This window comes from Brachyhypopomus gauderio, chromosome 5 (assembly GCF_052324685.1).
Source record: "Brachyhypopomus gauderio isolate BG-103 chromosome 5, BGAUD_0.2, whole genome shotgun sequence".
Taxonomy (NCBI): domain Eukaryota; kingdom Metazoa; phylum Chordata; class Actinopteri; order Gymnotiformes; family Hypopomidae; genus Brachyhypopomus; species Brachyhypopomus gauderio.
The window spans coordinates 30,691,821-30,715,384 of record NC_135215.1 but is presented as its reverse complement, the minus strand read 5'-3'; the positions used below and the strand labels follow the sequence as shown (position 1 = coordinate 30,715,384).

General features: G+C 40.0%; 3 protein-coding genes across 5 annotated transcripts in view; 1 reads left to right on the top strand and 2 right to left on the bottom strand.

The window, feature by feature from the left end:
• kcnq1.2 (potassium voltage-gated channel, KQT-like subfamily, member 1.2) overlaps positions 1–7,373 on the bottom strand; it is a 105,746-nt gene extending 98,373 nt beyond the window's left edge. For both annotated transcript variants that reach the window (XR_013131036.1, XM_077007045.1), the window contains exon 1: positions 7,078–7,373. The gene's annotated coding sequence lies outside the window, so the exon portion shown is untranslated. The remainder of the gene's footprint in view (positions 1–7,077) is intronic.
• A 2,086-nt stretch (positions 7,374–9,459) lies between these two features.
• Positions 9,460–18,959, top strand: mrps35 (mitochondrial ribosomal protein S35). 2 transcript variants are annotated; one of them, XM_077007043.1, is made up of 8 exons: positions 9,460–9,642; positions 10,077–10,123; positions 10,244–10,411; positions 10,834–10,894; positions 11,126–11,265; positions 12,428–12,537; positions 12,941–13,010; positions 18,269–18,959. In XM_077007043.1, exons 1-8 carry the CDS (start codon positions 9,498–9,500, stop codon positions 18,536–18,538), a joined length of 1,011 nt encoding a protein of 336 aa, XP_076863158.1. In that variant the 5' UTR covers positions 9,460–9,497; the 3' UTR covers positions 18,539–18,959. The 2 variants fall into 2 exon arrangements, with proteins under 2 accessions (XP_076863158.1, XP_076863159.1); XM_077007044.1 differs by lacking the exon at positions 9,460–9,642 and adding an exon at positions 9,845–9,939.
• A 352-nt stretch (positions 18,960–19,311) lies between these two features.
• mansc4 (MANSC domain containing 4) lies at positions 19,312–22,769 on the bottom strand. Its single transcript, XM_077007037.1, has 3 exons — positions 22,137–22,769; positions 21,740–21,874; positions 19,312–21,521 (listed from the first exon to the last, which is right to left on the bottom strand). Exons 1-3 carry the CDS (start codon positions 22,378–22,380, stop codon positions 20,020–20,022), a joined length of 1,881 nt encoding a protein of 626 aa, XP_076863152.1. The 5' UTR covers positions 22,381–22,769; the 3' UTR covers positions 19,312–20,019.
• Positions 22,770–23,564: the final 795 nt, after the last annotated feature.

The following is a 23,564-nucleotide window of genomic DNA, read 5'->3' as shown; positions in this document are numbered from 1 at the left end:
GTGGACCGTCTCGTTAATGTTATGCATTGCATATGTTGATGTTGTGTTAGTCGCCCGTCTTTGTTTGAGTCTTCACTGTGTGCTTTGTATGTTTTTGGTCAATATGTTTTGTCGATGTTTTTAATCTCGTCTCTGCATCATGCCCTCTCGCCATTACAATCTATTGGGTTCATGTCCAGAAGAAGAGGATGAAGATCAATAGGCCAATCTTTATTTCTATGGCACTTAGTCCTTCTATAGGAAACATTAAACAGGTATATGATAATAAAATGAATTAATTAAATAACAACAATTCTAGAAAATAATAAAAATCCCAAGTGAGCCTAAACATGTATTTTGCTAATCTAGATTTTAAAACCTTTTAAAATCAATTTTAAGCTAGGAGCCTTCAGGAGATGGAAGACTGTTGTAATGTTCCTTTCCGGCTCAACAACAGGTAGCCCAAATATTTGGCACTGTATAAGACTGTATGTGTAACTTGACAGGAAGCCAGTGTAAACCCAATATTTGTATTATTTAAGCCACATATGTTAAACAAACTAAAACTACTGTCCATAAACAAATCATACATGAACGGTCTTTGGAGTGAGAGATTCAGGCTTTTTAAAAATATGCCTGCTAGATCTCCTAGTTTTCATCTAGCCAGTCAACAGTGCATGCCTGTGTAGAATTGTTAATACTAATACGTGTTACCTCCATGGATTCAACATTTGTGCCTGTAGTGAAAGCTGATTGCAAAACAAAACTGCAAAAGAGATTGTTCTCACCAAGCTCAAAACTGTAGCACTCACAAATCTTTTTTGCACAACTGTCTGTTCTCTTTAAAACATTCATGCAGTATCTCAATGTGAGGGTGAAATAGCAACTCTACTAAATAACATATCAGGGCAAACTAGTCCCTGATTAGCTGCTAACTCCCCCTCTCAACCTAACATAGGCCACTGCTATCTCCTTGCTACTTTGTTGAGGAAAGCTACCTGCACTATTACACTATTAGCTAGAGTATTTTCCAAACCATGTACCAGGACAACACAAGGGAACAGTACAATGTGTGTTTGATAACTTGCTGATTTGTGAAAATAGCAGCAAATGCAGTTATTACTACTGTATACACCAACCCACTTAAGGGGTTAGCCAAACATTTTAAAAAATTTATCTTGGGCATAGATAGCTGTAACCACTTAATGCTATCCCAGATAATTGTATAGAGAATTGAAGATTTGCTGAAAGACAACCCATTAAATCTCTAAAAGACAAGCCACTCCATCTATAAAAGATAACTCATGATAACTTGATCTCAGTTTCCATGCTGCCTCAGAGTCAAAAGTCCTTCTTCCCAGAGATGCATATAATGCCAACTGGCTAATCTGAATGTTGCTTTGTCTTGGGGGTATGTTCTAATACAAAGAGCCTTGGAGATTTTTTTTTCTGTGAGTATTGCAATTTAAAGTTGTTATATTGGATAAATAAAAGTACAGGAAATGTACCTGATAAAACTGTTGGTTGGATATAGGCTAAAATAGCGTTAGCATATCCTGATAAACTGATTTTGACAAGGAATGTCTTGTGTTTCATGTTGCTGTCATGTATTTTGACCTGTTTATGTTTTTACTTCTATTTTGAGGTCTGGGTGTAGCCCCGCATACAAGTGAGTATATCAAGCAGCACTCAGATTTAAGGGAAATGTAATTTCATTTCATATGCACCCAGCAGTCCTTGTCTGTGTTGCAAATTGTGTACAACATATTGACTGAATATCGTCAGTCAATATAGTATGCGAAAGATACCCGGATGACATTCTCCAAACAAATATTCCACTACATGATCAGAGCCTTATTGGTAATGTACTGCATACTCTCATGCAAAGGTGGCAGAACATATTTCACAATTGGGTGGAACCTTCATACATTTGTGTGACCTTATAGTATGGTATGTATTTGTTGCATACTGCATACTATACTGCATACTACAATGGGGACCAGTATGCAGTATACATTATATACCATGTGCAGTATACAGCATGTGGTAAGCTATTTCAAACATAGCCCTTCTAAGACTTACCAAGCTGAATTTGGTGAGTGCTCACCACATGCATTTTAACAATCAGTCACCAAGCATAACAAAAAAGGAAAATGACCTTCCCTCTTAACAAAGTACCTGATCTGAAAAGAAATGGTGAGTTCTGGTTCTGGCAACCAATGTTTCTTAATTTCTACGATCAACAGGCAGTTTTCAAAAGCAGAAAATTCATAAAACACAAGAGGTATTTAGTGTCAGTGCACAAGATAGATGCTTTGTCAGATCATACAGATAACAAAGAAGAAAGCTCACATCCTTGAACGACAATGTCCAATTCATAAAAAGTCATGCCCTCTGAAAACCCCTACTCCTGTTACTACTGAGTACACAGAAATGCTCCATGCTCCAAAATATGTCTTGCAAGAACATATCCCACAGGGAACAGAGAGAACACCATGAGGATATCTGCTTTTCCAGATGAGTAATGTAAACAGATGTTTAGCCAAGGCAGAGTTGTTTTTTTATTGTATTTGGCCTCAACACAGTTAACAGCCCTTACATGTTGAGCTGTCTTTGAAATTGAATTGGGAAAAACTTTCCCAGTTCCCCCCATCCACGTTGTTTTACTATTGCATTGTGTTGCTTCAGGGTAACTGATTTGATACTGATATTGATTTTCCCTTATCATCATACAGACACAACCAAAGCCCAATAATAATGCTCATTTTAAAAGGGAGGAGATAAATATCTCTAGTTGCAGAACAGCCAGACATCAACGCTGGTGGAAATGTAGTCCTGACATGATGTTTTTGATCTATTTTTTTTTTTAGATTGTTACCTTACAAATGATATATTTTTGTCATGTCAATTTTAATGAATAACAAAATCAGACTTTTCATTAAAAACGGCATTTTTCTTATTTTTAAATCGGTGAATTTATTATGCATGCAGTGAGGCCTTAATAGAGTGTGACATGACTACAAACAACTGGTCCTGATTCCAAGATCCCAAGTCATGAGGTTGTGCTACATCATCCACACCTCAGACCGATTGCTGAGAGTAATCAACCAGTGGACCATAAAGCTGAAATCTTTCTGCTCCTAGGCACAGACATACTGAGAGTGTACAAAGTGCATGAGCAAATAAATTAGCCTACCAGTGCTGCATATGATCAGCAACTTGACCTGGGATAATGGTGATCTAGGATAGCGCAACTCTACTAGATAACATGTCAAGGCAAGCTAGTCCCTGATTAGCTGCTGACTCCACATCTCAAGCTAACATGCCAACTTGTTGGGGTTTTCTCATGCAACATGTCTCATGTTGAAGGTATACTGAGAATGGTGTAATCAAGGAAAAACATCTAGCAAAATGTGGTCTGTAAACATCTCGACAAATGGGAGCTAATGAACAGGTAGTGTATAGTCAAGTAAATGGCAGCCAAATCTAATGTGTACAAAGGTACGAAGTATCATTCTCTATCAGGGATGTCTCGAATGTACTTGAGTTGTGATCAGATGGTGGCTGGTTCAAACCCCACCACTGCCAAGTCATCTCCGTTGTTAGGACCCTGATCAAGGCCCCTAATCCTCGTTTGCTTGAGTTGTTCTCAATTATAAACTACTTTGGATAAAATGATCTGGTAGCATGAATTGATGATCACGTCCTGTCAGATATGAATGGTTCATGCTGTTGGAGGTGAATTATTGGCTTGGAGGATTTTCCTCTGGTACCTGTGAATTGTCATTTGTACCATAATGCAGAGGGACACTGCACCATGCCAATATTGAACAGTCATGGATCGGTTCCAGCAACATAACAGTGAGTCTCCTTTGCTTCCTTGGCTTTCACAGTCTCAGGGTCTTAATCCTATTGTGCATCTCTGGGATGAGTTATAACAGGATGTTCAGAGCACATAATCTAATTTGCAACAACTGCAAAAAGCTATGCTGTCTACTGGGGCAAGATTCATACAGAACTATTTTAACATCTTTTAGAACCTATGACCCAACGCACTACTAGGTATGTGTCCTTAATAAAGTGGCCATTCAGTTTATAAACATGTTTCGCTTTGGCATGGTTAGCCCCTCCCCCAGCTGTCAATCATGTATGTTTTTTTTTGTTAACCATTTTCGTTTGAAGTCCCTCCTTGTATTTTATAACCTGGCCCTCTCGTTAATTGTAATCATATGTTGCTCGTTTGGTCTTGTCTATTTACACCCTGTGTTTGTTCTTTTGTGTTTCTGGTCATTGTTTTGCATACAGCTTGTTTTGGTGATCGTGCTTTGGTGTATCGCTCCGTGTCTTGGTTTCTAGTTATTCTTTGTGTTCTTTATGTCTCTGCATCTTGGCTGTGTTTCATGCTTGGTCAAATCAGAGAGAGAGATTTGACCCAAGCCTGGGTGTATGACCCTGATTATGGACATCCCTTTAATAAATCTAGCTCTTGCGTCCACCTTATCGCTCCTTGATGCCGCAGGCATTACTCATAAGAGCCATCCAAGTGCCTCTTATCAGAAAATCCACACATCAACCCACAAGGGCAACTGCTGGAACTGTTCAGTGACATTTTCTAGCAAGAATATAAATACAGCCTAAGATTCCATAAAAACATTTAAACACCTTCATCCTTCCACACTGCCACACATTTGTGCTATTCTTCTGAGATTCTACCATGAACAAGTGGCATTCCAGAGATGTCACATCATAGATGGAGATATTCATCTTGCAGGACTACGGATTATAAAAAGTAAGCATTTGGTATCATCTGTTGCAAGCTTAGAATATGGTCAGTGTCAGATTTAGCCACAAAAACAAACACTAGGCCATAATCGTTGTGCATATGTCCACAACCTGTCCACATTCACTGAATCCATCCTCACTAAACCCTAGGCCATAATCTTTGTGAATATGTCCACAAACTGTCCACACTCACTGAATCCATATTTACATCTAGTCTGATAATTGCCTTGATGAGATCCATTTCAATCTGTGAGCATGTAAAACCCTACATTCTGACAACTGAACAAACTTGAGGGGAGTCTGAAGAATTGAGCATTGATTCCGCTCACACTTCACTTAAAACTTGCAGGACAAAGGCAAGTTTAAACCACCACACATGGGTGTTCATAGGAGAGAGGTTTTGAGTGCTCTAGTGACAGACGTCATGGCAATCATGAATGCAAGACCTCTTCTGTCTGTATCTACAAATCCAGAAAACCTAGCAGTCCTCACACCAGAGATGCTGCTCACTCAGATGGTGGAAGCCTTCACAGCCCCATCTGGCGTCTTTGATCTGTCAGCTCTTCATGGGAAGCAATGGAAACAAGTCCAAGCACTTATAGATACATTTTGTAAATGCTGGAGAACAGAGCACTTATCCGAGTACTTATCTTCTTTGCAGAGCTGTAGGAAGTGGATTCACATGAGGCCTAATGTAGAGGTTGAAGTTGTGTTGATGGAAGACAACAAACTGCACAGAAGTTAACAGCCTGTGGGACTCTTTGTGGGAAGTAAGAAAAAGCAAGTGAGGTGCTTTCCCTCTCTTCTCATGTTCCTCTTTTTTAGTTCTTTTATTTATGTCTTTCTACTTTATTTTCTGTGTCAATTCTGACTATTTGGCCTTTCTGTTTCCTGAACATACTGTAGACTATTCTTCATTGACTGAATGTCCAACATTTATCACTGCCAGCTAACTAGCTACACACAAGCCCTCTCTCTTCTTATTCCCACCCTTTGTAAAGCTGTGGACGGTAAATCTGATGTGTTGGGAGAGTTTCCTCCACCCACCTGAATTGGGGTTGCTGAGTTGGTTAACATGGTAAGTGGTTTTAGGTATAGTGTATTTGTTGTGGTTTCCCCATCAAGTCTTGCTGGATGATTAATAAAAACCTATCATGTTTTGCCTTGGATTGTATTTGACTGTTTGATCTGGGTTGTGGATTACTGTTTATTTTGATTGGTTGACTCTGCTTTTTCATGGAAACACATTAGCTAATAAGTTTACATTAGCGAGATAACTAGCTTACTATTGAGCACACAGGCACCAAGACACCATGGTCGTTACTGGAGAATGGCAATAAAAAGGAAGACTTCTTGGATGGTTGCAAAACTCCTTTTTGTGCCAAACACAACAGTCAACGTGAACACCTGCACAAGCAGGAAGGCCAAACACTTGATGTCTCTTTGTTCTACAAACCAGGGACTCACTCTTTATCAGCCTCATTTGCCGGTGGCCTTTCTGCAGCTTGGTGGCCTTGTCAGTTTCCCCAATCACCTTAATGCTTGTCATTTATTTACACACAAAAAAGTTATTGTCCAATGCATCCAGGCCAAATTAACTTAGGCAAAAGCTGTCAGTACACAAACATCTACATCTACATCAAGAGAAAATGCTATACACATCACAACACGTCAGAACTACATTAGGCTAATGAGTCTCCAACGTGTTCCCATCAGTCCCCCAACACCCAGTGTGGGATGAAAAATTTTACATTTTTTACGTAAATCGTATTAATGTATTCATTTTACATGTATTATTATTGTAGAAACACATTGATTCCTGCTCAGGAATTCCCACTGGGCAAATTCAGAATTACGAGTTTATTAGCGTGGGTGTTCAGCTTGCCCAATTTGCCGCTAGCAGTACAATGGAAGTACGATCTCATTGTCAAAGACTCACCATCCCAGCTCCATCTGTCTATGCTTGCTGGAATCTTTTCATAGATATCACATACTAAAGGTTGGCAAGTTAGCCCAGGGTATTTATTATAAACAAAGTTGAAGTATCCTTCAGGAAAATCCTCACATCTTTGTACTTTGTACATAATGTTAGTTATGGGCTCTTTTTTTAGGTACTGCCCATACACCTGAAGAGAAAAAATTGACTTTCAAGATGCAATAAAAAATATGGTTTTCTCATTACATTTGAATGGAAATTTTAGAATAACGTAAATAACTATTTATTGCAAATTTTGTATTGCTTTAAGACGTTTTTAACACTTCCTGCTCTCATAGGATGTAAGTGTAGCAAAAAAGGAGCGAAATAAAATCACTTACCATATCGGTTCCCCATATGATGATATTCTAAACACTTTTAAGGCAGAGTCAGGTTAGGCTTAGAGAAAGCCCAAAGCTCTGCACTACAAGCAAAAACAGCCATTGATGTGGTTTAATTAAAAAACATAAAAGCTATAGCACATCCAGTGGTAGAAGGTTACAAATAGGGGTAATCCATGGCTACAAACCAAACACAGTGTCAAAAAATGTTGCAAGTACAAATAAGTGGTTTTGGTATATGATCCTGAATTACTATCAGAAACGCCACCATCAACGTGTAGTAAATGAAACATACAACCACCCACCCGCAAGCTACTTGAACAACAGGAACAACCAGTTACTCTCCATTTGTAACAACTTTATGTATAATGCTTTGAATGAATATGTAATTAGCCTACTATGAGAACATCTGCTCTGTTTTACCCAGAAGGCAATATAGATAGTGTTTACTGTAAAATTCACGTTTTATCACGTCACATAAGTGTGGTCTGCTCCATTTACCTTCATTTAATCCTTATCTATGTAACACCCCACAGCAATCAGTTTTGAATCAGTCAGCAAAGGGAACGCAATCACCTTAATTAAAACGGCTGGAACTTTTTCATAAGGACAACTGTCCATCATCTTCTGTGCATGATGGTCAGGAGCTAGAAACAGTATCTGCTGCAAACTATTCTTTGTGAGTAAAACAGAATGGAAACTAGAGCCTGCTTTCCATTCCACTCTAACAAAGCTCATACAGAACAGCAGATGTGCTGACAGACTCCACCATAGCTCTGCGGTTCCCATCTGGGTTCAGTTTCTTATCTTTCCACATTCACCCGGATAGTTGTCTTTAGTGTCTATCAACTAAAGACAAAGATTGAGAGATTGACACATACAGAAAAAACATATTTTTTCTTTTTGTAATGTTTGTAGTGCACTGTAGATCTATACAAATCTACAAAGAGATACTCTAAGGTTCAGCAGAGTAACTGAGCAGTACAGTACAGACTGCAGGCCTAAATTTCCTGTGCTTAGAACCCACTGCCAGCCCTGTTAAGGAAAACTGAGATATCCTCGTATCTATGTTATCCCCACAAAAATGGAATGAGCTTCAGATCATATATAGGTCTATATATATATATATTTATCCAAATTGTTTTAATCTAAATTGTTTTGCAATTAAATACGTCTTTTTTAATCACCATAGCTAGAATGTAAATGCCCAGTTTAGCTCGGCGATAAACGAGTGTCTTTAATACATACAAATGGATCAATAGCCATAATGTTTAGATTTACAGATTTTAATAAATGTAAGTTAAAACAGTAGCAACGCTACTTTTTTAAACAACGCTTTTTAAATGTGCAATGTATTATAGACAATGCGTAATGTTCTCGTCACTAAAAGAAAAACATAATTTAAAACAAAAACATAACGTTAAATAACAGTTTAAAAGAACTTTCCATCACAATCGAGCATATACCCCCAAGATCATTTTTGTGATATAAATTAAAAAAAAAAATTTCAGAACTGAGTTGTACATTTTAGAGAAACTTATATTTACCGTTATTAAATCTGACGGTGGTCCATATGTGCCTCCAGTGATGCGCTTCTACTGCTCAGCAGCATTGAGGAGCAGACGCACACTCACGTTCAGCCTATCTGAGGGATCAGTGATGTGGCTGCAGTGCCTTTCACTCCCTGAAGCACGTTTGACCCCCAAGGCGAGCGCCACTATTAGTGTTGGTAGCAGGCAAACATGTGGAGGTGAGACTGCACTCATGCGGGACCCACCTGATGTACCTCACGGACAGTTTATATCAGGATGTTTCATTTGGACTGACTAGATTAAACGTGTCGCATACGCAGAGGAAAACAATTACTGACACTATTAATAAATAATGTCTTATTCTACTTTTGTAGTTTTTTATGTGTGTTTGACAAGTATTTTATAAGAATATTATTTATACATAGACAATCGATTTTTGAGTGTATTTGACTGTAATAGTTTTGGATGTACAATGGTTTTGTTTCGTTTAATGGAGTTCACAGAGTCTGAACACATTTTCAAATTACATGCTCGCAAATTACATGCTCGCCATTCTGATCTGTTTAAAAGACATAATAAATAAATTGAGTTACGCAATTATACAGTCCATATACAAAAATCTACGTTGAGCCTTGTGCATACAGTTTAGTTCTGGGATGTTGCCAAAAGTCAAAAAGCTACTTGCGGATTAGAAAAAAGCGACAATAACCTAGCGATTACATTTTGCCTTTTTATTCTAGCAAGGACAACATTGTGCTGTCTGGTCTGTCATGTGCGCTTGATATATAAACTATTTACAGTGCCGGTTCCCTGATACTGACGATTTAAAGATCGGTAGATGAGGTCATATCCGCCTGCGTCACCGTGACGTCAGCGGAAGTCCTAATCATGGCCGCTTCCACATTTTGCTCCGCGTTGACTCCTTTAAATAAAATAAAGTGCAAAGTTAACCTAATTTACACACTTAATTTTCCTATGAAAAGAGCGGCGTACTCCGTAGGGCTGTCGATAAGAAAAGGTTTTGAGAAGCATGGTGAGTAGTACCTAACGTTCATTACATTGTGGCTGGTCTTTGCTGTAATGTCTGTGTAATTGGCGTTAGACAGGTTAGCTAGCATGCTTAGCTAGCTCTGAAGTCCCAAGGACCCCTATTTATATGCAGGCGCTATGCTAAATACCTTTGGGCCGAATAGCCCAAATAGAACTGAAATTAGGGTCAATTACAAACCCCCAAGCCAATTATTGGACACTATATTGTCGACATAGTTAGCTAGGTTTGCTAGGAATACAATCTCGGAGTATTATGGTGCAGTGTAAATTTAGTCTAATGGTAACTTGGTGATTACTGATTGTTTTTATCCGTCGTAGGTTAAGCAAGACATTGCAGTGCTGGTAGAGCTGATTCTCTCTTTGCAAAAAAGTTTTTTCCCCACAGCTTCACAGTTATCTTCTGTATTTCACTTGCAGATTTACCACAGAGGGACAACCAGAGACAAATGAGACCAAGAAGGGAGGCTAGTACCAATTACTGCTTTTTTTACATAATGTCTTGGTATTCATAAAAGAGTTGGTGTTTCAAAATGAATGCAATTATTAGCACTGTTGTCAGTAAGTCTGTCCTCTCTCTCATCCAGGCGGGAGCACCACGGACCGAGCGAATGTCGGTGGACCAGGACTGGACCGCAGTATATCCAACTGCGAAGCCTTTTAAGGCAAACGTGGTTCCACTGCCAGTGCGTATGGGCTACCCAGTCAATAGTGGGGTGCCACCAGAGAAAAAGGGCAACCTTGAATTGATAAAGGTGAGTGATGGTGGAGTCTGTTTGTATAAATATCTCTGTCTGTATAAATATCTACACAATGTCATTTTGTTGCTCTGACTCAGGACTACCATGTATGGTTTCTCATTTTTATCACAGTACTAACTCCTAGAGGCAGCGTGCAGCATCAGAGATCTAATAGCTTCCTTAGATAGTTTACTTGTTATAGTTACCTGCTCAACTAATTACTGTGTGTGTTTAGATTGTGTGATTCGGTGAATCTTGCTTTCTTCATGAAGACCTGACTATGTTGAGCTTGGATCATATTGTCCTCCTGCTCTCACTTTTATTGAAATCAAATAACTGGATAATAAACTAATATATTTCATATTCAGCCAGTATAATAATAATAATATTAAACAGTAACAGCCAGTAAAATGATGGTGAACATTAATGTCTTGCAGATTCCAAACTTCCTACACTTAACCCCAATTGCCATCAAGAAACACTGTGACGCTCTCAAACGTATGTTTATTATAGTTTTTTTGTCTATTTAATCCCTTTGGCAACATCGAACTGTTAAATACTGCTTCTAATTTCAATTTTTTTAAGTAACAATGGTGATATAATGCAAAGAGGAACCCATTGATCATTGATATACTTTTCACTCTTCTCTTTGATGTCTCTCTCTCTCTCTCTCTCTCTCTCTCTCTCTCTCTCTCTCTCTCTCTCTCTCTCTCTCTCTCTCATATGAAGCTTTCTGTACAGAGTGGCCTACTGCTTTGGACTCTGATGCTATGTGTGAGAAGCATTTCCCCGTTAAGGTGCAGAGCAAAGACTATGTCTCTGCTGGACCTTCTGTGCGGAACCCCAAAGCTAGAAACATTACACTCACTGTGAGTTTAGCCCATTCACTAAGGTCAAATCCATCAATCCTGGGGCATAGCTCCTTATTTAGCCAGCCCTGGAAGAATATTGCTGTGCTCATATAAACAAAGCACTATGCTGAAATTCAAAAGCAACTTCAGATATTTCTGGCTTTTACCTCGGCATACATTCAGGACAGTGGCGGCTGGTCAATATGGGGCGCTGGGGCGCCGCCCCCTTAATATTGTTCTGATATTAAAATGACTTCATTATAAACTGCAATAGTGAGGGAATTATTTTGTCACACTGTGTCTAATAGCCATGTTTAAACACATAATTGTATTTAATTGCTTACATTGTGCACACTTCCTGTGTGCGGGGTGCCGGTCTAATGAGAGTGCATGGAGAGGCATAAACTTTTGCCAAGCAGGTGATCTGAGGCTGCAGTTTAATTGGTTGGTTTCAGATTTTCCACAGGGCGCAGCTTTCTGCGCCCTGGACACACCCACTCTTGTTGGTAGTGTCAGTCAGCTGCAGTTAGTTAAAGCTAGGTTTATACTTTCGCGAGTGACCGTAGCGCACGACTCCGCCCACCTCACGCGAACCTTCAACGTAACTCGGTTTACGTTGAATTACAGCAGGCTGGAGCAGCAGCTCTTACAAAATGCGAGAAAATTCAGTTTTATCTTTACAAAAAAAAATCCTTTCACAAAGCGTTCACTTGAAGAACGCTAGGGCAAAATTCATGTTCAAGTAAATAAAGGGCAATAAGACTGCTTTGTTTTTAATTAGTTTACGCCCCCCTCGATTTTTTTTGCACCGGCTGTCACTGATTCAGGACAATTGTTCAGCTTTGCAAGTGGTAATGAAGAAAGTACGTCCGTGTTCTTGTAGGCTAGTAGGGTGCACAGATTTATTGTGTGCCCCATTCCACAGCAAACGGCACTAAATCAGATACATGCAGTAAGGGACTAATTTTTGCATTATTTAGTAGCCTACAATGGGAAATAGACCAGACCGGCATAGTTTTACAATGTGTAACTTGAAGTTAAATGAATGTATTTGTATTGTGATATCAGAGTCCCCACACTACTTGACCTGTCCTGAAAGAAGCGCCATACACTTTCAGATTATGCTTCCTGACCAGTGGTTGCTGCTGTCAAATTGTTGTTAATTTCTGCCTATCTATAGGTGAAGCTGTCCAGTTTGAATCTGGATGACCACGCAAGGAAAAAGCTGATTAAACTGAGCGGAGAGCGTTACAACGAAGAGACCGACACACTCCGCATCACCACAGACAGGTAGGCCCTGCTACATTGCTGTTCATTCTGTCTCTCATTTCGTGCAACATTTTAGCTCAGTGCTTATATAAAAATGGTTTTTGACCAATGGTTTTTTTACACAAACATTTTAAATGTTTTAGGAAAGGAAAATATATTTAATGCTATATCATGCTAGCACAAATTTCAAACTTGTCTGCTTGATAACATTTACCCTATTTGAGGCTTGAGGTGAAATGTCATGGGTTAAACATAACATTTTTGGGGTTAGGAACTTGACACTGACTGAATGCTTCTTGTGATCTCGAATACAAAAATAAACATGATTTGTTCCTGAAACACTTGACTGCATATACATATGCATATTTTTTCTTTCTTTTAAGCAAAAGCATTTCACTTTTCTCTGTTCCCTTTCACATGACAGTTGTCCACTGAGACAGCAGAACTATGACTACGCCATGTACCTGCTAACCGTTCTGTACCATGAATCCTGGGTAAGCCTTTCAACGTTTATGCTTGAATTAACGTATTCTATGAGGCGTATATGAAGGTGACGGTATATATGCCTGTTCAAATGGTTTCACCTGTTTCAAGCTGTGGTGGTTGTGGGTAGCTGTGGACCTGCCTTTCTAGGCTGATACCAGATCTTTCAAAGCCACCAGTGGAGGGTTGAATATACATTGAAGGTTATGTGTGTGCTTCTGAACACATAAGGGTCGCCCTCTGCCTTTCACCTGAGGCATAAATATTTCAGAGTCTCCATTGTACTGCCGACCTATGTCAGCGGGGGGGCCTGCTGATAGTTTCTGTGTCCTGGGCTCCGCACTGAGGGGGCCCCCAGAGCTTGGAGAGTAAGGGAATGAATGATGGTTGTGCACACACATTTGTGTGTGTCCGTGTGTGGGTGCGCCTGCCTGTATTTGTGTGCGCTTGTGGGCATACATGCAGGAGATCTTCCTTGAAGGGAGGTAATGGTGCAGTAAAGGCAATAATTTTTAACCTTATAATGGGTTTTTACACTGATATCACGCATACACTGATCACTGATGTGCAATATGTCAACATTTTTGTCACTATTGTAAACATTTATATAGATTGCAAATCCTGTTGTGTTTGCTCGACATGTTTTGTATTAATGAGGATATTTGTTCAGATTTGTGACAAGTGATAAGCACTCAGTAAAGGTAAACAAGCCAGTTGTCTGATTCATGTTAGTTTCTCCACCTGTAGGTTTACATGTTTGGCACCTGTTTAAACCAGTGCGCAACATGAGAGTGGAACGTAGACGGGAGAAGGATAGCTGAGAAATTTTCATTGGACTTTAGGCTGTCAGGTCACAATGTCACAATGTTACAGCACTTCACTGGAACAACTGTAAACTGTTCAAATCAAATCGGTCTTTGCCTAAAAAAAAAAAAAGATGTAGAAAACAATTAGTCGCCACTGTGAAATACTTGATACATCCCATTTGCACAGTACAATTGGAAAGATTTAAATGACTATAGTGCAAGGTTAAGGTAGATTTAAATGACTATAGTGCAAGGTTAAGGTAGATTTCAGGCAGGATTAGCATGAATATGATACTCTTGAACTTCTCCCAGACAAATATAACATCTGTTGCTTCTCATTCGAATGCATTCAGTCAAGTTCATTCAGTTAGTTTCATTCCACCTTCCTCCAGTCTTCCACCTTTGTCTTTTACCAGCAAACCTCCTGCCTCCTTTCTTGAAGAGAAATATCAAGCAGATAATAAATGCAGTGTAATAAACGTAAGCCTTTCACTCCGACAAGTATGAAACAAAAGTGTTTCACAGTTGGCTTTCCTCACTCTGCTGTTCCTCGGGACCTTCCTGGTTACCTCAGGTAGGCCCGTGTCGACAGAGACGGAATCGGGTTTATTTTCCCAGTATGTCGTGCTCACCAGGGACCATGTGGCCCAAGTGTGGTGTAACTTGCGCCGTGGCTCTGCTGGGAAGGAGAGGTTGTGCCAGAGAAAGGCCATGGGTGAGCATTGTTGGCCATCCTGCCTGGGAAGTGTAAATGTGCCCACTGGCCTTTGCAGGTACAATGGCTACCACAGTAGTGCCTGCAGGGGGATAAATGTGGCCACAGTGACGCTGGGTTGCACAAGGAGGGGTGGCAGCAGTTGACAATGGTGGTGATTGTTGGTGACCAGAGGAGTGACTATATGTCTAAGAGCTGATTTACCTGCCAATACTTCTACGAGCTAATCCATTCATCCATTATTTAAAATAATAGCAGGATAATAGACCAGCTCTAGAAGGAAAACAAAAATTAACAACTTAATTTAATCTGTTCTAAGATCTAAGACTCTACATATTCTGTTCACATTTCTAAAAATGTAAAAGTACTTTGTCCTTCAGATAAAAGCGCTACATTATTAACTAATATAAAATTAGTATTTTGTTTGCATTGTATTTGCATGTCCGAGGTTAATGCACAATATCAAACCATCTAGTTATTCTAACTGTGTTGTTCTTAGAAGTTAATGAAAATCTTTAACTTTGGAAGTATGTCAATATCTTCTATGAAGGTATTTTAAAAGAACAATAAGTCAACACCATTTTTGTCTTTAAACATCAAGAATTGTTTACCTAATTGAGCACATTGGTCATTTTAATCATGGATGCAGCAATTATGGCTCGGTCAATGATTATTTTTCAAACGATGTAATAGTTCTAGAAGACCCTGCAATAAAGGACATAGCTGTGAGCCTTTAAAAGACTCCATGCCTGTAGCATCCTCAATTAAACTCTTGTCCTCTACACTGAAAGGGTAATCACATCAGGTAGCTACAAACTAATTGATCGGCCTCTTTAATTTGGGCCTTTTAATTCAATCACATTGTCAGCATGCTAACAACACTCGATACAAACCATTTGTTGTAATGGATGCCTAAAATGCGAGGTTAGGAGAAAAACTGAAGCAGGTGCTGTGAAAAGCATCTTGGTTTTCCCTTAAACAATTATATCCTGCATTTTTCCTGCACTTATAACAATTGTGTGGATCATAACTGATTTTTACACATTTTCCAATCTCTATCCCTTAGTACTAAAAAAGCTGTTTCTGTTACAATGCCTTTTAAGATGGAGTTAAGATAAATGAGCTTTGTTCTGATTGGCTGCCCTGTATTGTGCCTCATTCAACTGTAAATGGTTGGGGCTAAACCACTGTAGGCAGGGTGGTGTCAGAAACCGAGAAATACTGTTCCTTCAACTTTGAAATTACACTCAGTCAGGGAAGTGGTATTTACAAGTTGGAAACTTGGGGTTCTAGACGATGTATGTGGTAACAAGATGTGACACATACCACAACCTTTTACCATTACCTATGGAGAAAATGTCAAACTTGCCCATAAATCCTGTTGTGAAATGTAGAACAAAACATACCTGATGTGTTTCAGCTATTTGGGGTTACCCTGAATTTGCTTGCGTTTCACATAAAAATGTGCATGAGTACATTTTGGACCTCCTTGATTTTTGTATGTAGCAGGGAGATCTTGCCAGAAGTAACTGAATGGAGTCATATTTACACTTCACAGTCTGGCATGTGCAACATTGCAATGAGACACAAATGCAGCATGACTGATACAAAAATGAGTTTGTTCTTCTGACATCATTGTGACTTCAAAATACACTTATGCAGCAGGACTGCATGATGGGGAGAAAACACGATAACATTGTTCAACATTAAGGCATATTTGGCTTGCGATAAACAAATATTTTAGTGTGCATGTTGGCTATTCAGCTCCTATATATTTCTGCTTTTAAAGGTGTGCTGCTAACATGCTCATTAAACAAAGAAATAATTTATTTCCAACACATTTATTGAGCAAAAATGAACACCCACCCAAGTTCAATTAAATATATAAAAATATCTGTCCCCTTAAAAAAATGTTCTTCTAAATTGTCAAGTGTCATGGGTATAGAATGTGCAGCACAAAAGGGTGAAGGAAATGTGAGTGAGTAACCAAACTGAACTTTGGTCGTGAACACGCAAAAAACGCTTATAAAGAGAAGAACAATCGAGGATTGCTAGTTGGAGCTTAATATGATTGGCCAATGTGAATGTGTGAATGTTTAATCTGATAGGTCAAATAAGAAAAATCATATTTACATACACCATGTGTGTGAAGTTTTCTTATTCAACACGTCTTTTTGTGTGTGTTTATATTGCAAGGACCATGAAAATACACTTTTGTGCAACTTGCATTATATATATATTAGTGGTGGGCCGTTAACGGCGGTCGTTAATTTGATATTCTTAACGGGCGATATAAAAATTATCGCCGTTAATCTATTCTTAAAGTTGGGTTGGGAACTGGGTCAAAATGGGTAAGCAATCTATGATGACTTTCAACTTGATAGTTTAGCTCGGCTGTATTCCTAACCAAATTGCACAGTAGGGGCGAGAACGAGTTTTTAAACCTGTGAATTACAAATCGTACGTGTTTTTACATGGATGCAGCCAGGTTTGCTTCATGGAAAATTCATTTTTAGGAACGTAAAGTGTTACCGGAGCGGAGCTCGGAGCGGTCGTTTTCTGCATGGTCCTAGCGCTAGATTCGTCGCTATTTAAATATTTCTTTTTAACCGTTAAAACTACAGAGGACCAAAACTGACTTTTGAAAATTACGTCTGTGAGGTTAAATGTACTAAATGTTGGCTTACATTTCAAATATCATGTTTAGCTGAATAAACATGTTATTTAATGTACAGTATGTAAGCTTACAAATTCATGTTTAACTGAATAAACCGTTGAACACGAGTAGCCTACATTTTATTGAGCATGTTTTTTTTCAAGTATCAAAGTAGAACAGCTTCCTCAAGCAGTCATTGATGCATTTTGGAAACAGGAGATGAGCCCCTGGTCTAATGCACCCTCTGTATTAAGAAACCCTATCTCAAAAACTGACTTTTAGTCATTACTTGGGTAGCACGCATATGAGCCATTTTAATATAGATTAATCTAGATTAATTTCAAGATTTCAGTGAGATTAATCTAGATTAAAAAAATTAATCTATGCCCACCCCTAATATATATATAGTCCATACATATAGTCCTAATATACAGTTCATACAGCCCATATATATCATATTATATATATATATATAATATATATATATATATATATATAGATAGATAGATAGATAGATAGATAGATAGATAGATAGATATGGGCTGTATGGACTGGCACTGTGTTTTGAGACTTATTGATGTATTATTTCAAAATTCCTTAATTCAATGAAGTGAGGGAAAGGCTTTGTGGAGGGGACTATAATAATGACGGCTATTAGACTCTTGGGGGTGGGGGGAGACTATAATAATGATGGCTATTAAACTTGAACACCTGGACTGGTGAGGGATTATGTGCCCTGGGGCATGCGTATGGCAACATACTCACACACACCCACAAAGAAGCTTTTGTATGAGTGACGTTTAATGGAGTTTGAGATGGACTGCTGCTGGAGTACCGTAGTATGTGGAACCAGAGCTTCTAAGTGATTGCTGCAGAGGTCAGAAACATCTTCATCTCCTCTTCATCTCTGGGACAGTCATGTGCTCTGTATACATGTAAAGTTGGGACATCTAATGCCAGAACACGCCTAGATTGCTACTAATTGTTGCTCCGATCAAATGAAAGATCAAAAAACAACTTTTTTTCTCCAGTGTTTAACATTATTGACTATTGGGATTTCAAATGGTTGCCTTCCTATTGCTTATTTTCCAGAAAACAGAGGAATGGGAGAAAGAAAAGACGCGTGCTGACATGGAGGAGTATGTTTGGGAGGACAGCCCGTCTCAGAAGAACGTTCTGGAAACGTTGTTGCGCATGCATCCAGTGGAGAAACACGAAGAGGGAGGAGTGTCGGAGGAGGTGCTGGGGCGACCGGAGGTGCAGGAGTACAAAGTGTCTGTGACCCAGCTGAAGAACGACGGAGAGACTGAAGACAACCTTCAGCAGTACAAGGAGGCAGTGAAGAAACTGCTCAGTATCTGAGGAAAACCTCAAAGATGAGGACAAAGGTGGAAAGCCTGGCTTCACTAAGTTACAAGTGGAAGGACTGGAATCAGTTTTTAGCTGTTTGTAACCAAGTGAGTGCAGTAGTGACATGGTGAAAGTGGTCCTACTATGGGCCTAAGATCCTCATGGTCACTCTGACATGGCTAATGCGTATGGGCTCACATGAAGAATCACCCTCATCACATGTGTATGCTCTCACATGTCAAATGTTTTCATGTAAAGACATTTGGAAAGATAAGTTAATATAGTGCCCATGTTCACTTTAAGCAAATACACAAAACCATGTCCTTGAAGTACATTCTGATGGAGCAGATCATTTTTCGTTAAATTAAGTGGTGTTCTATGTTTTTATATGTATTTATGTTCTACTGAATTATTAAAGTCCCGTTTCATGAAATTTTAAGCCTCTGTGTGTCTTATATTTACAAAAAATCTATTTTTCCTCTCCTAGTTTGGCAAACGGTTACCTCCTTCTGACGCATGAACACGAATCAGACCACTCCTCTGCACTTCATACGCATCACACTCCTTAAAAGCAAGTTCAGTACCATTATAGACACCCTGCTTAAAGGGCACTTTCAAGTAAAGCCTGCTAAATATACCCAGTCGCTCCATTAGGTTCGGCTCTGGTCAGTTGGTTATGGGAAAAGAGTAACCCGACTCTTTCAGAAGAGTTCCGGCTTCTTCCATTTGGGTATAGGGAGAAAAACGAATCCAAGCCCAGGTGGTGGTACCACTCTAACAACTCCCAGTATTTGGGGCCAACTGCCTTTGAAGAACAAAACTGAGCTTGTTGGCTGCCTTGCTTGGAAGCCTCCATCAGACTACTTAACGTGAACATCAAGTGTTCTCTGCTAGCTCTGGTTTCCTTATGGAGTTTGGTATCACTCTGTATGTGAGCCTCACAGGACAACAGTGGCTAATCTGCATGGATAAAATGTGTAATAACAAAAAGCATCTGAGCCAAAACTCTGACATCTGTGCAGTGGACCTGTTTCTTCTTAGGCTTTCTATTTAGAGCATGTTGTGAAGGATTTGAAAAGTTGAAGAGTTATATAACTGCATTTTGATGTATTATAACCAGCTTTGTTTAATGAAAGTACTAAGAACATTCTCCAAGTAGTCCTTATTATAATCACATGTATGATCATCCAGGTTTTCTATACTGTAATCATGAGTTAACATAAGTTACCAAGACAGACTGCTGTGATTAATAATGAGCTGAACATGTAGGAAACCAAATAAAAATGATTGATTTTGATCAATAAACATGGTCACAATATGAAGGAGGGGGAATGGTGGAAAAAAATATATCTAATTGGTCTTTTATTTGTCTTACACAATATCTACTTTTTAAATCTTCCTCATGTTGAAACTAGCTGTGATTGTGACATGAGGATACCGATTTTTGTCCATAGCTGGGTGGGATGTACAAAAGTGGCATTTACTGGAAGCTTCTACAAAACGGAACCTGTTTTAGGAAAACTCTCTCTTACAATGACGTATTTGATTAGCTGCATTGAGCCTCTCTTTCCTCTCAGACTGGTCTGGTATCTTCCCTTCCTCTGCCTCCGCCCCCTCCAACTCACCGCCATTAACACTGAACAACAACAGCCAAAAGCCACGGTTCCACATGTTGCCAACGCTACCAATATGGTGTTTGCTGCAAGGTGCCATGCTGGTGTTAAGCCTTCGTCAGCTCCAGGATGTGGGCGGTCACCTGTTGTGATGTTCCGGCTGATATATCCTTTTGTGTCATTGGGGTGTGGCTGGCTCTCTTCCATGCTGTTTTGTGGTGTCAGGGAAGTGTTTAAGATATTGTTGGTCACTGAAGCAGGTAAGCTTGGTGTGGTTGAGGCTGTTGGTGTGAAAGGGTTCATTGAGTAGTCAGTGGCAGTGGTGTTGCTTGTGTTAAACACTTGAGGTAGGCCATCTGTTGTTGGGGACTGATTAACATCTTCTGTTGGGGGAGGTACTGGTGATAGGGTGCTGGTCAGCTCAGTATAAGGCCAAGTTGTAGTTGTGTAGCTTCTTTCTTTTTCTTGTGATTGTGTACTCTTAGATGTATAGTTTTGCATATTTGGTTGTGTAGTTACGTATGGAGGCAACGTTTTGACTGTAGTAGGAAAGTGTGGTGTTGACGGTTCAAATGTAGAGCTGTGCTCAGCAGTAACAACTGTAGTGTGCGCTGAAGTTGCATCTGTAGAGCTTACCTGAGCACTAGCAAATTGTGTAGTTGTGGTTGTAACTTTATCTCTGAGGTTTCTACTGGTAGATAAATCTGTCCAAGCACTGACATTAGTGGATGTGGTTTCATTGGTGGTATTTGCTGTGCTGGGAGCCCATGTTGTGGTTACAGGAGAGGCATGTTGGGACAGGGCTGGTAAGTCGGATGTGGGCAAAGTGGAGACCACTGGAACTGCGGTGGACGTGAGCTGGGGAGGAGATGCTGAACCTGTTTGAGTGGAAAAGATGATAGAAGAGTGCTGAGTAGATGTTTGTGGAGCTGTGGATGTCCGTAGAACCTGTAGAATTTGAGTAGAACTTGGCGGAGCTGTGGAGGTCCGTCTGGCCGAAGCGTTGGTAGTAAGATGTGGGGATGTGTTGGTGATATCATGAGTAGGAATCGCTTGAGTGGACCTCTTCTGGGTTGTGGAACTCAACCCTACAGGAGAGGCAGGAAGGGCATCCCAGGTGTCCTGGGTAGGAGGAGCAGAGACTGAGGAACGGGTAAAGAGAGGCAGGCCGGATGGACGGGGTGTGGCTGTGGCTGAGGGAGGTGTGCTGGAGGCATTAGTAGGAGGGCGGCCAGTGGTGGCTGCCACGTGTGGCCTGTTGAAATGACGTTTATCAGGCGCGATGGGCTCGGAGGCATTAGGCCTCGGTGACACCTCCTGAGGCAGCACACGCGCATTAGACGTCAAATACTTCCCAAACACCAGGAGGTCAGGATCAACGCCTGCAAGAAACAGAGCTGGAATTACGACCTGGAAGAACACTTTAGTGTCCATTAAGGTCCTATATTATTTACCAAATCCAAAACACAATATTGGCATTTTAAATGAGAGAAGAGCTCATTGACACATTAAAGATGGTAATTAATATCACAAGGAAGGACCAAAGTTAATTGAATGATATATTGAGTCATTAATAATTAATTGCAGTGTTAACGCCCACCTTGAGTAACATTGTAGAGGATGACATCACCCCTTTGGCGCAAGACGCAGCTGTCCAGTGTTGGGCAGTGCAGATGAAAACAGTTGACGGTGTCTTGAGTGGTGTTGTAATGATATACAGCCATGTTACAGGAGACTGCGGGATCACACAAACTAACGTGATGTCGCTGCTAAGCTGTGGCGGACCATAAACGCAGTTTAAATACTCTTATTTTCCACATGCGAGATAAATAATTCCACAAAGGTGACTTACTTAATTTTGAAATTAACCACATCCGAATTTTGTTTTACCAACACGTTTTGAATGTAACGTTTAGGGTACAGTTTTTACACTGAATTCCAGATATTTTTGTTAAAGTAATACATGTTAGAAATGATCAAATTAAGTTCGAACTTACAATTTCGGGTAAGGCAGCAAGCACGGCTGCATTTTGGTGCACTGTCCTCTCGATAAAGGTGCAGGAGTCGAGCGGCTGTGTGCTGGGACGCGTTAATGTCGATGTAGAGTCCCGGGAAGCGGCGGATCCAGCAGTTCTTATAGTACGACGTCGGAGAGCACTTGGATTCTGCCTGACAAATGACGTTTAAAATGAATAGTAAACTCCATGTAACAATCATTGCGCGATTGTTTAAAAGTCTCATCCAAGGGAAGTTGAGTTACGTTAAGGTGAACATCTCTACAGCGGTCGAGTTGTTTTTCATAACCGAATGTGTGGACGGATGCTGATGGTGCTCCAGGTAACAGGTGTGTGGCGGACGTGATGAGACTGCGCGGAACCCAAATTCATCCCTAAATCCCGTCCCACGCCCACCTAACAAGACACATCACCGATATTCTTTACATTTTTGCCAACCAACTTAAGAAATATATTAAACCTGTTCTTATGAATAATAATTTTCTTAAGACTTAATGTGATTATTAAAGAAAGTAGCTACACTAGGAGCAGACTATGTGACGAGTTTTCACATATTAACAACCATCACGTCAGTTTTCGTCATAAGCAGAAAACTTTAAGCAGTTTTTCCACTAGAACATTACTTGTCTACCAGCTTCACCAGTAACCCGATGATAACTTCGTTTTGATCATCAGAGAGAACATTTACACTCCCCAGTTTTTAATCACTGCTTTTCACTTTAAACCCAAGAGTCGAACAGTGTTCACAACACACGTTTGTACAACACCGCTGTTCAACTTCTGCCTGGCTGCAAGCCTCCCTCTCCTGGCCAGCATGAATCAGCGTTAGTGCACCCAAAGGTATGGGTGAGTGGCCTAAACACTGAAATAACATACACGTTTACCTTTAGACTTCTATGGTCAAGGTCAGGGGCGAGGCTAGGGTATTTTTAGTGGTGCTAGAGCACCACCGTGAAGTTGCTCAGCACCCCCTGGCTCAACACATTTTTTAAATATTATATTATGCAAAAACCTTGCTCTGCACCTGCGCAATACTTTGGTATTTTGCCTCTGTGAGCACTGGGGGCTGGGCACCCCTAAAGACCAGATCCTAAAATCGCCCCTGGTCAAGGTATCGGATCATTTAGATTATTTGCATTGAAGAAACCGTGTGTGTGTGTGTGTGTGTGTGTGTGTGTGTGTGTGTGTGTGTGTGTGTGCGTGAGAGAGAGAGAGAGAGAGAGAGAAGTTTGGAAAACATCCATATGTCAGGATCCCTTTATTGTTGGTCAGCTCCATGAACCTGCACTTTGTGTTTCACAGCCAGAGCCATTTCGTCTTGGACAACATTCAGTCCTATTTTGTGTGCAGGCCTTTGACTGTCTAAATCTGACAATACCTGCAGTCTTACATTTCTGGTTATCCTTGAAG

Bases quoted from the DNA above. Each gene is read 5' to 3' on its own strand.
- mrps35 (XM_077007043.1), top strand. From the start codon at position 9,498: ATGGCCGCTTCCACATTTTGCTCCGCGTTGACTCCTTTAAATAAAATA. The intron at 10,895-11,125 runs GTATGTTTATTA...TCTCATATGAAG, and splicing joins ACACTGTGACGCTCTCAAAC to CTTTCTGTACAGAGTGGCCT. The intron at 11,266-12,427 runs GTGAGTTTAGCC...GCCTATCTATAG, and splicing joins CTAGAAACATTACACTCACT to GTGAAGCTGTCCAGTTTGAA.
- mansc4 (XM_077007037.1), bottom strand. From the start codon at position 22,380: ATGAGACTTTTAAACAATCGCGCAATGATTGTTACATGGAGTTTACTA. The intron at 21,875-22,136 runs GTAAGTTCGAAC...GTGATCCCGCAG, and splicing joins TTGCTGCCTTACCCGAAATT to TCTCCTGTAACATGGCTGTA. The intron at 21,522-21,739 runs GTGGGCGTTAAC...TGTTTCTTGCAG, and splicing joins CCTCTACAATGTTACTCAAG to GCGTTGATCCTGACCTCCTG.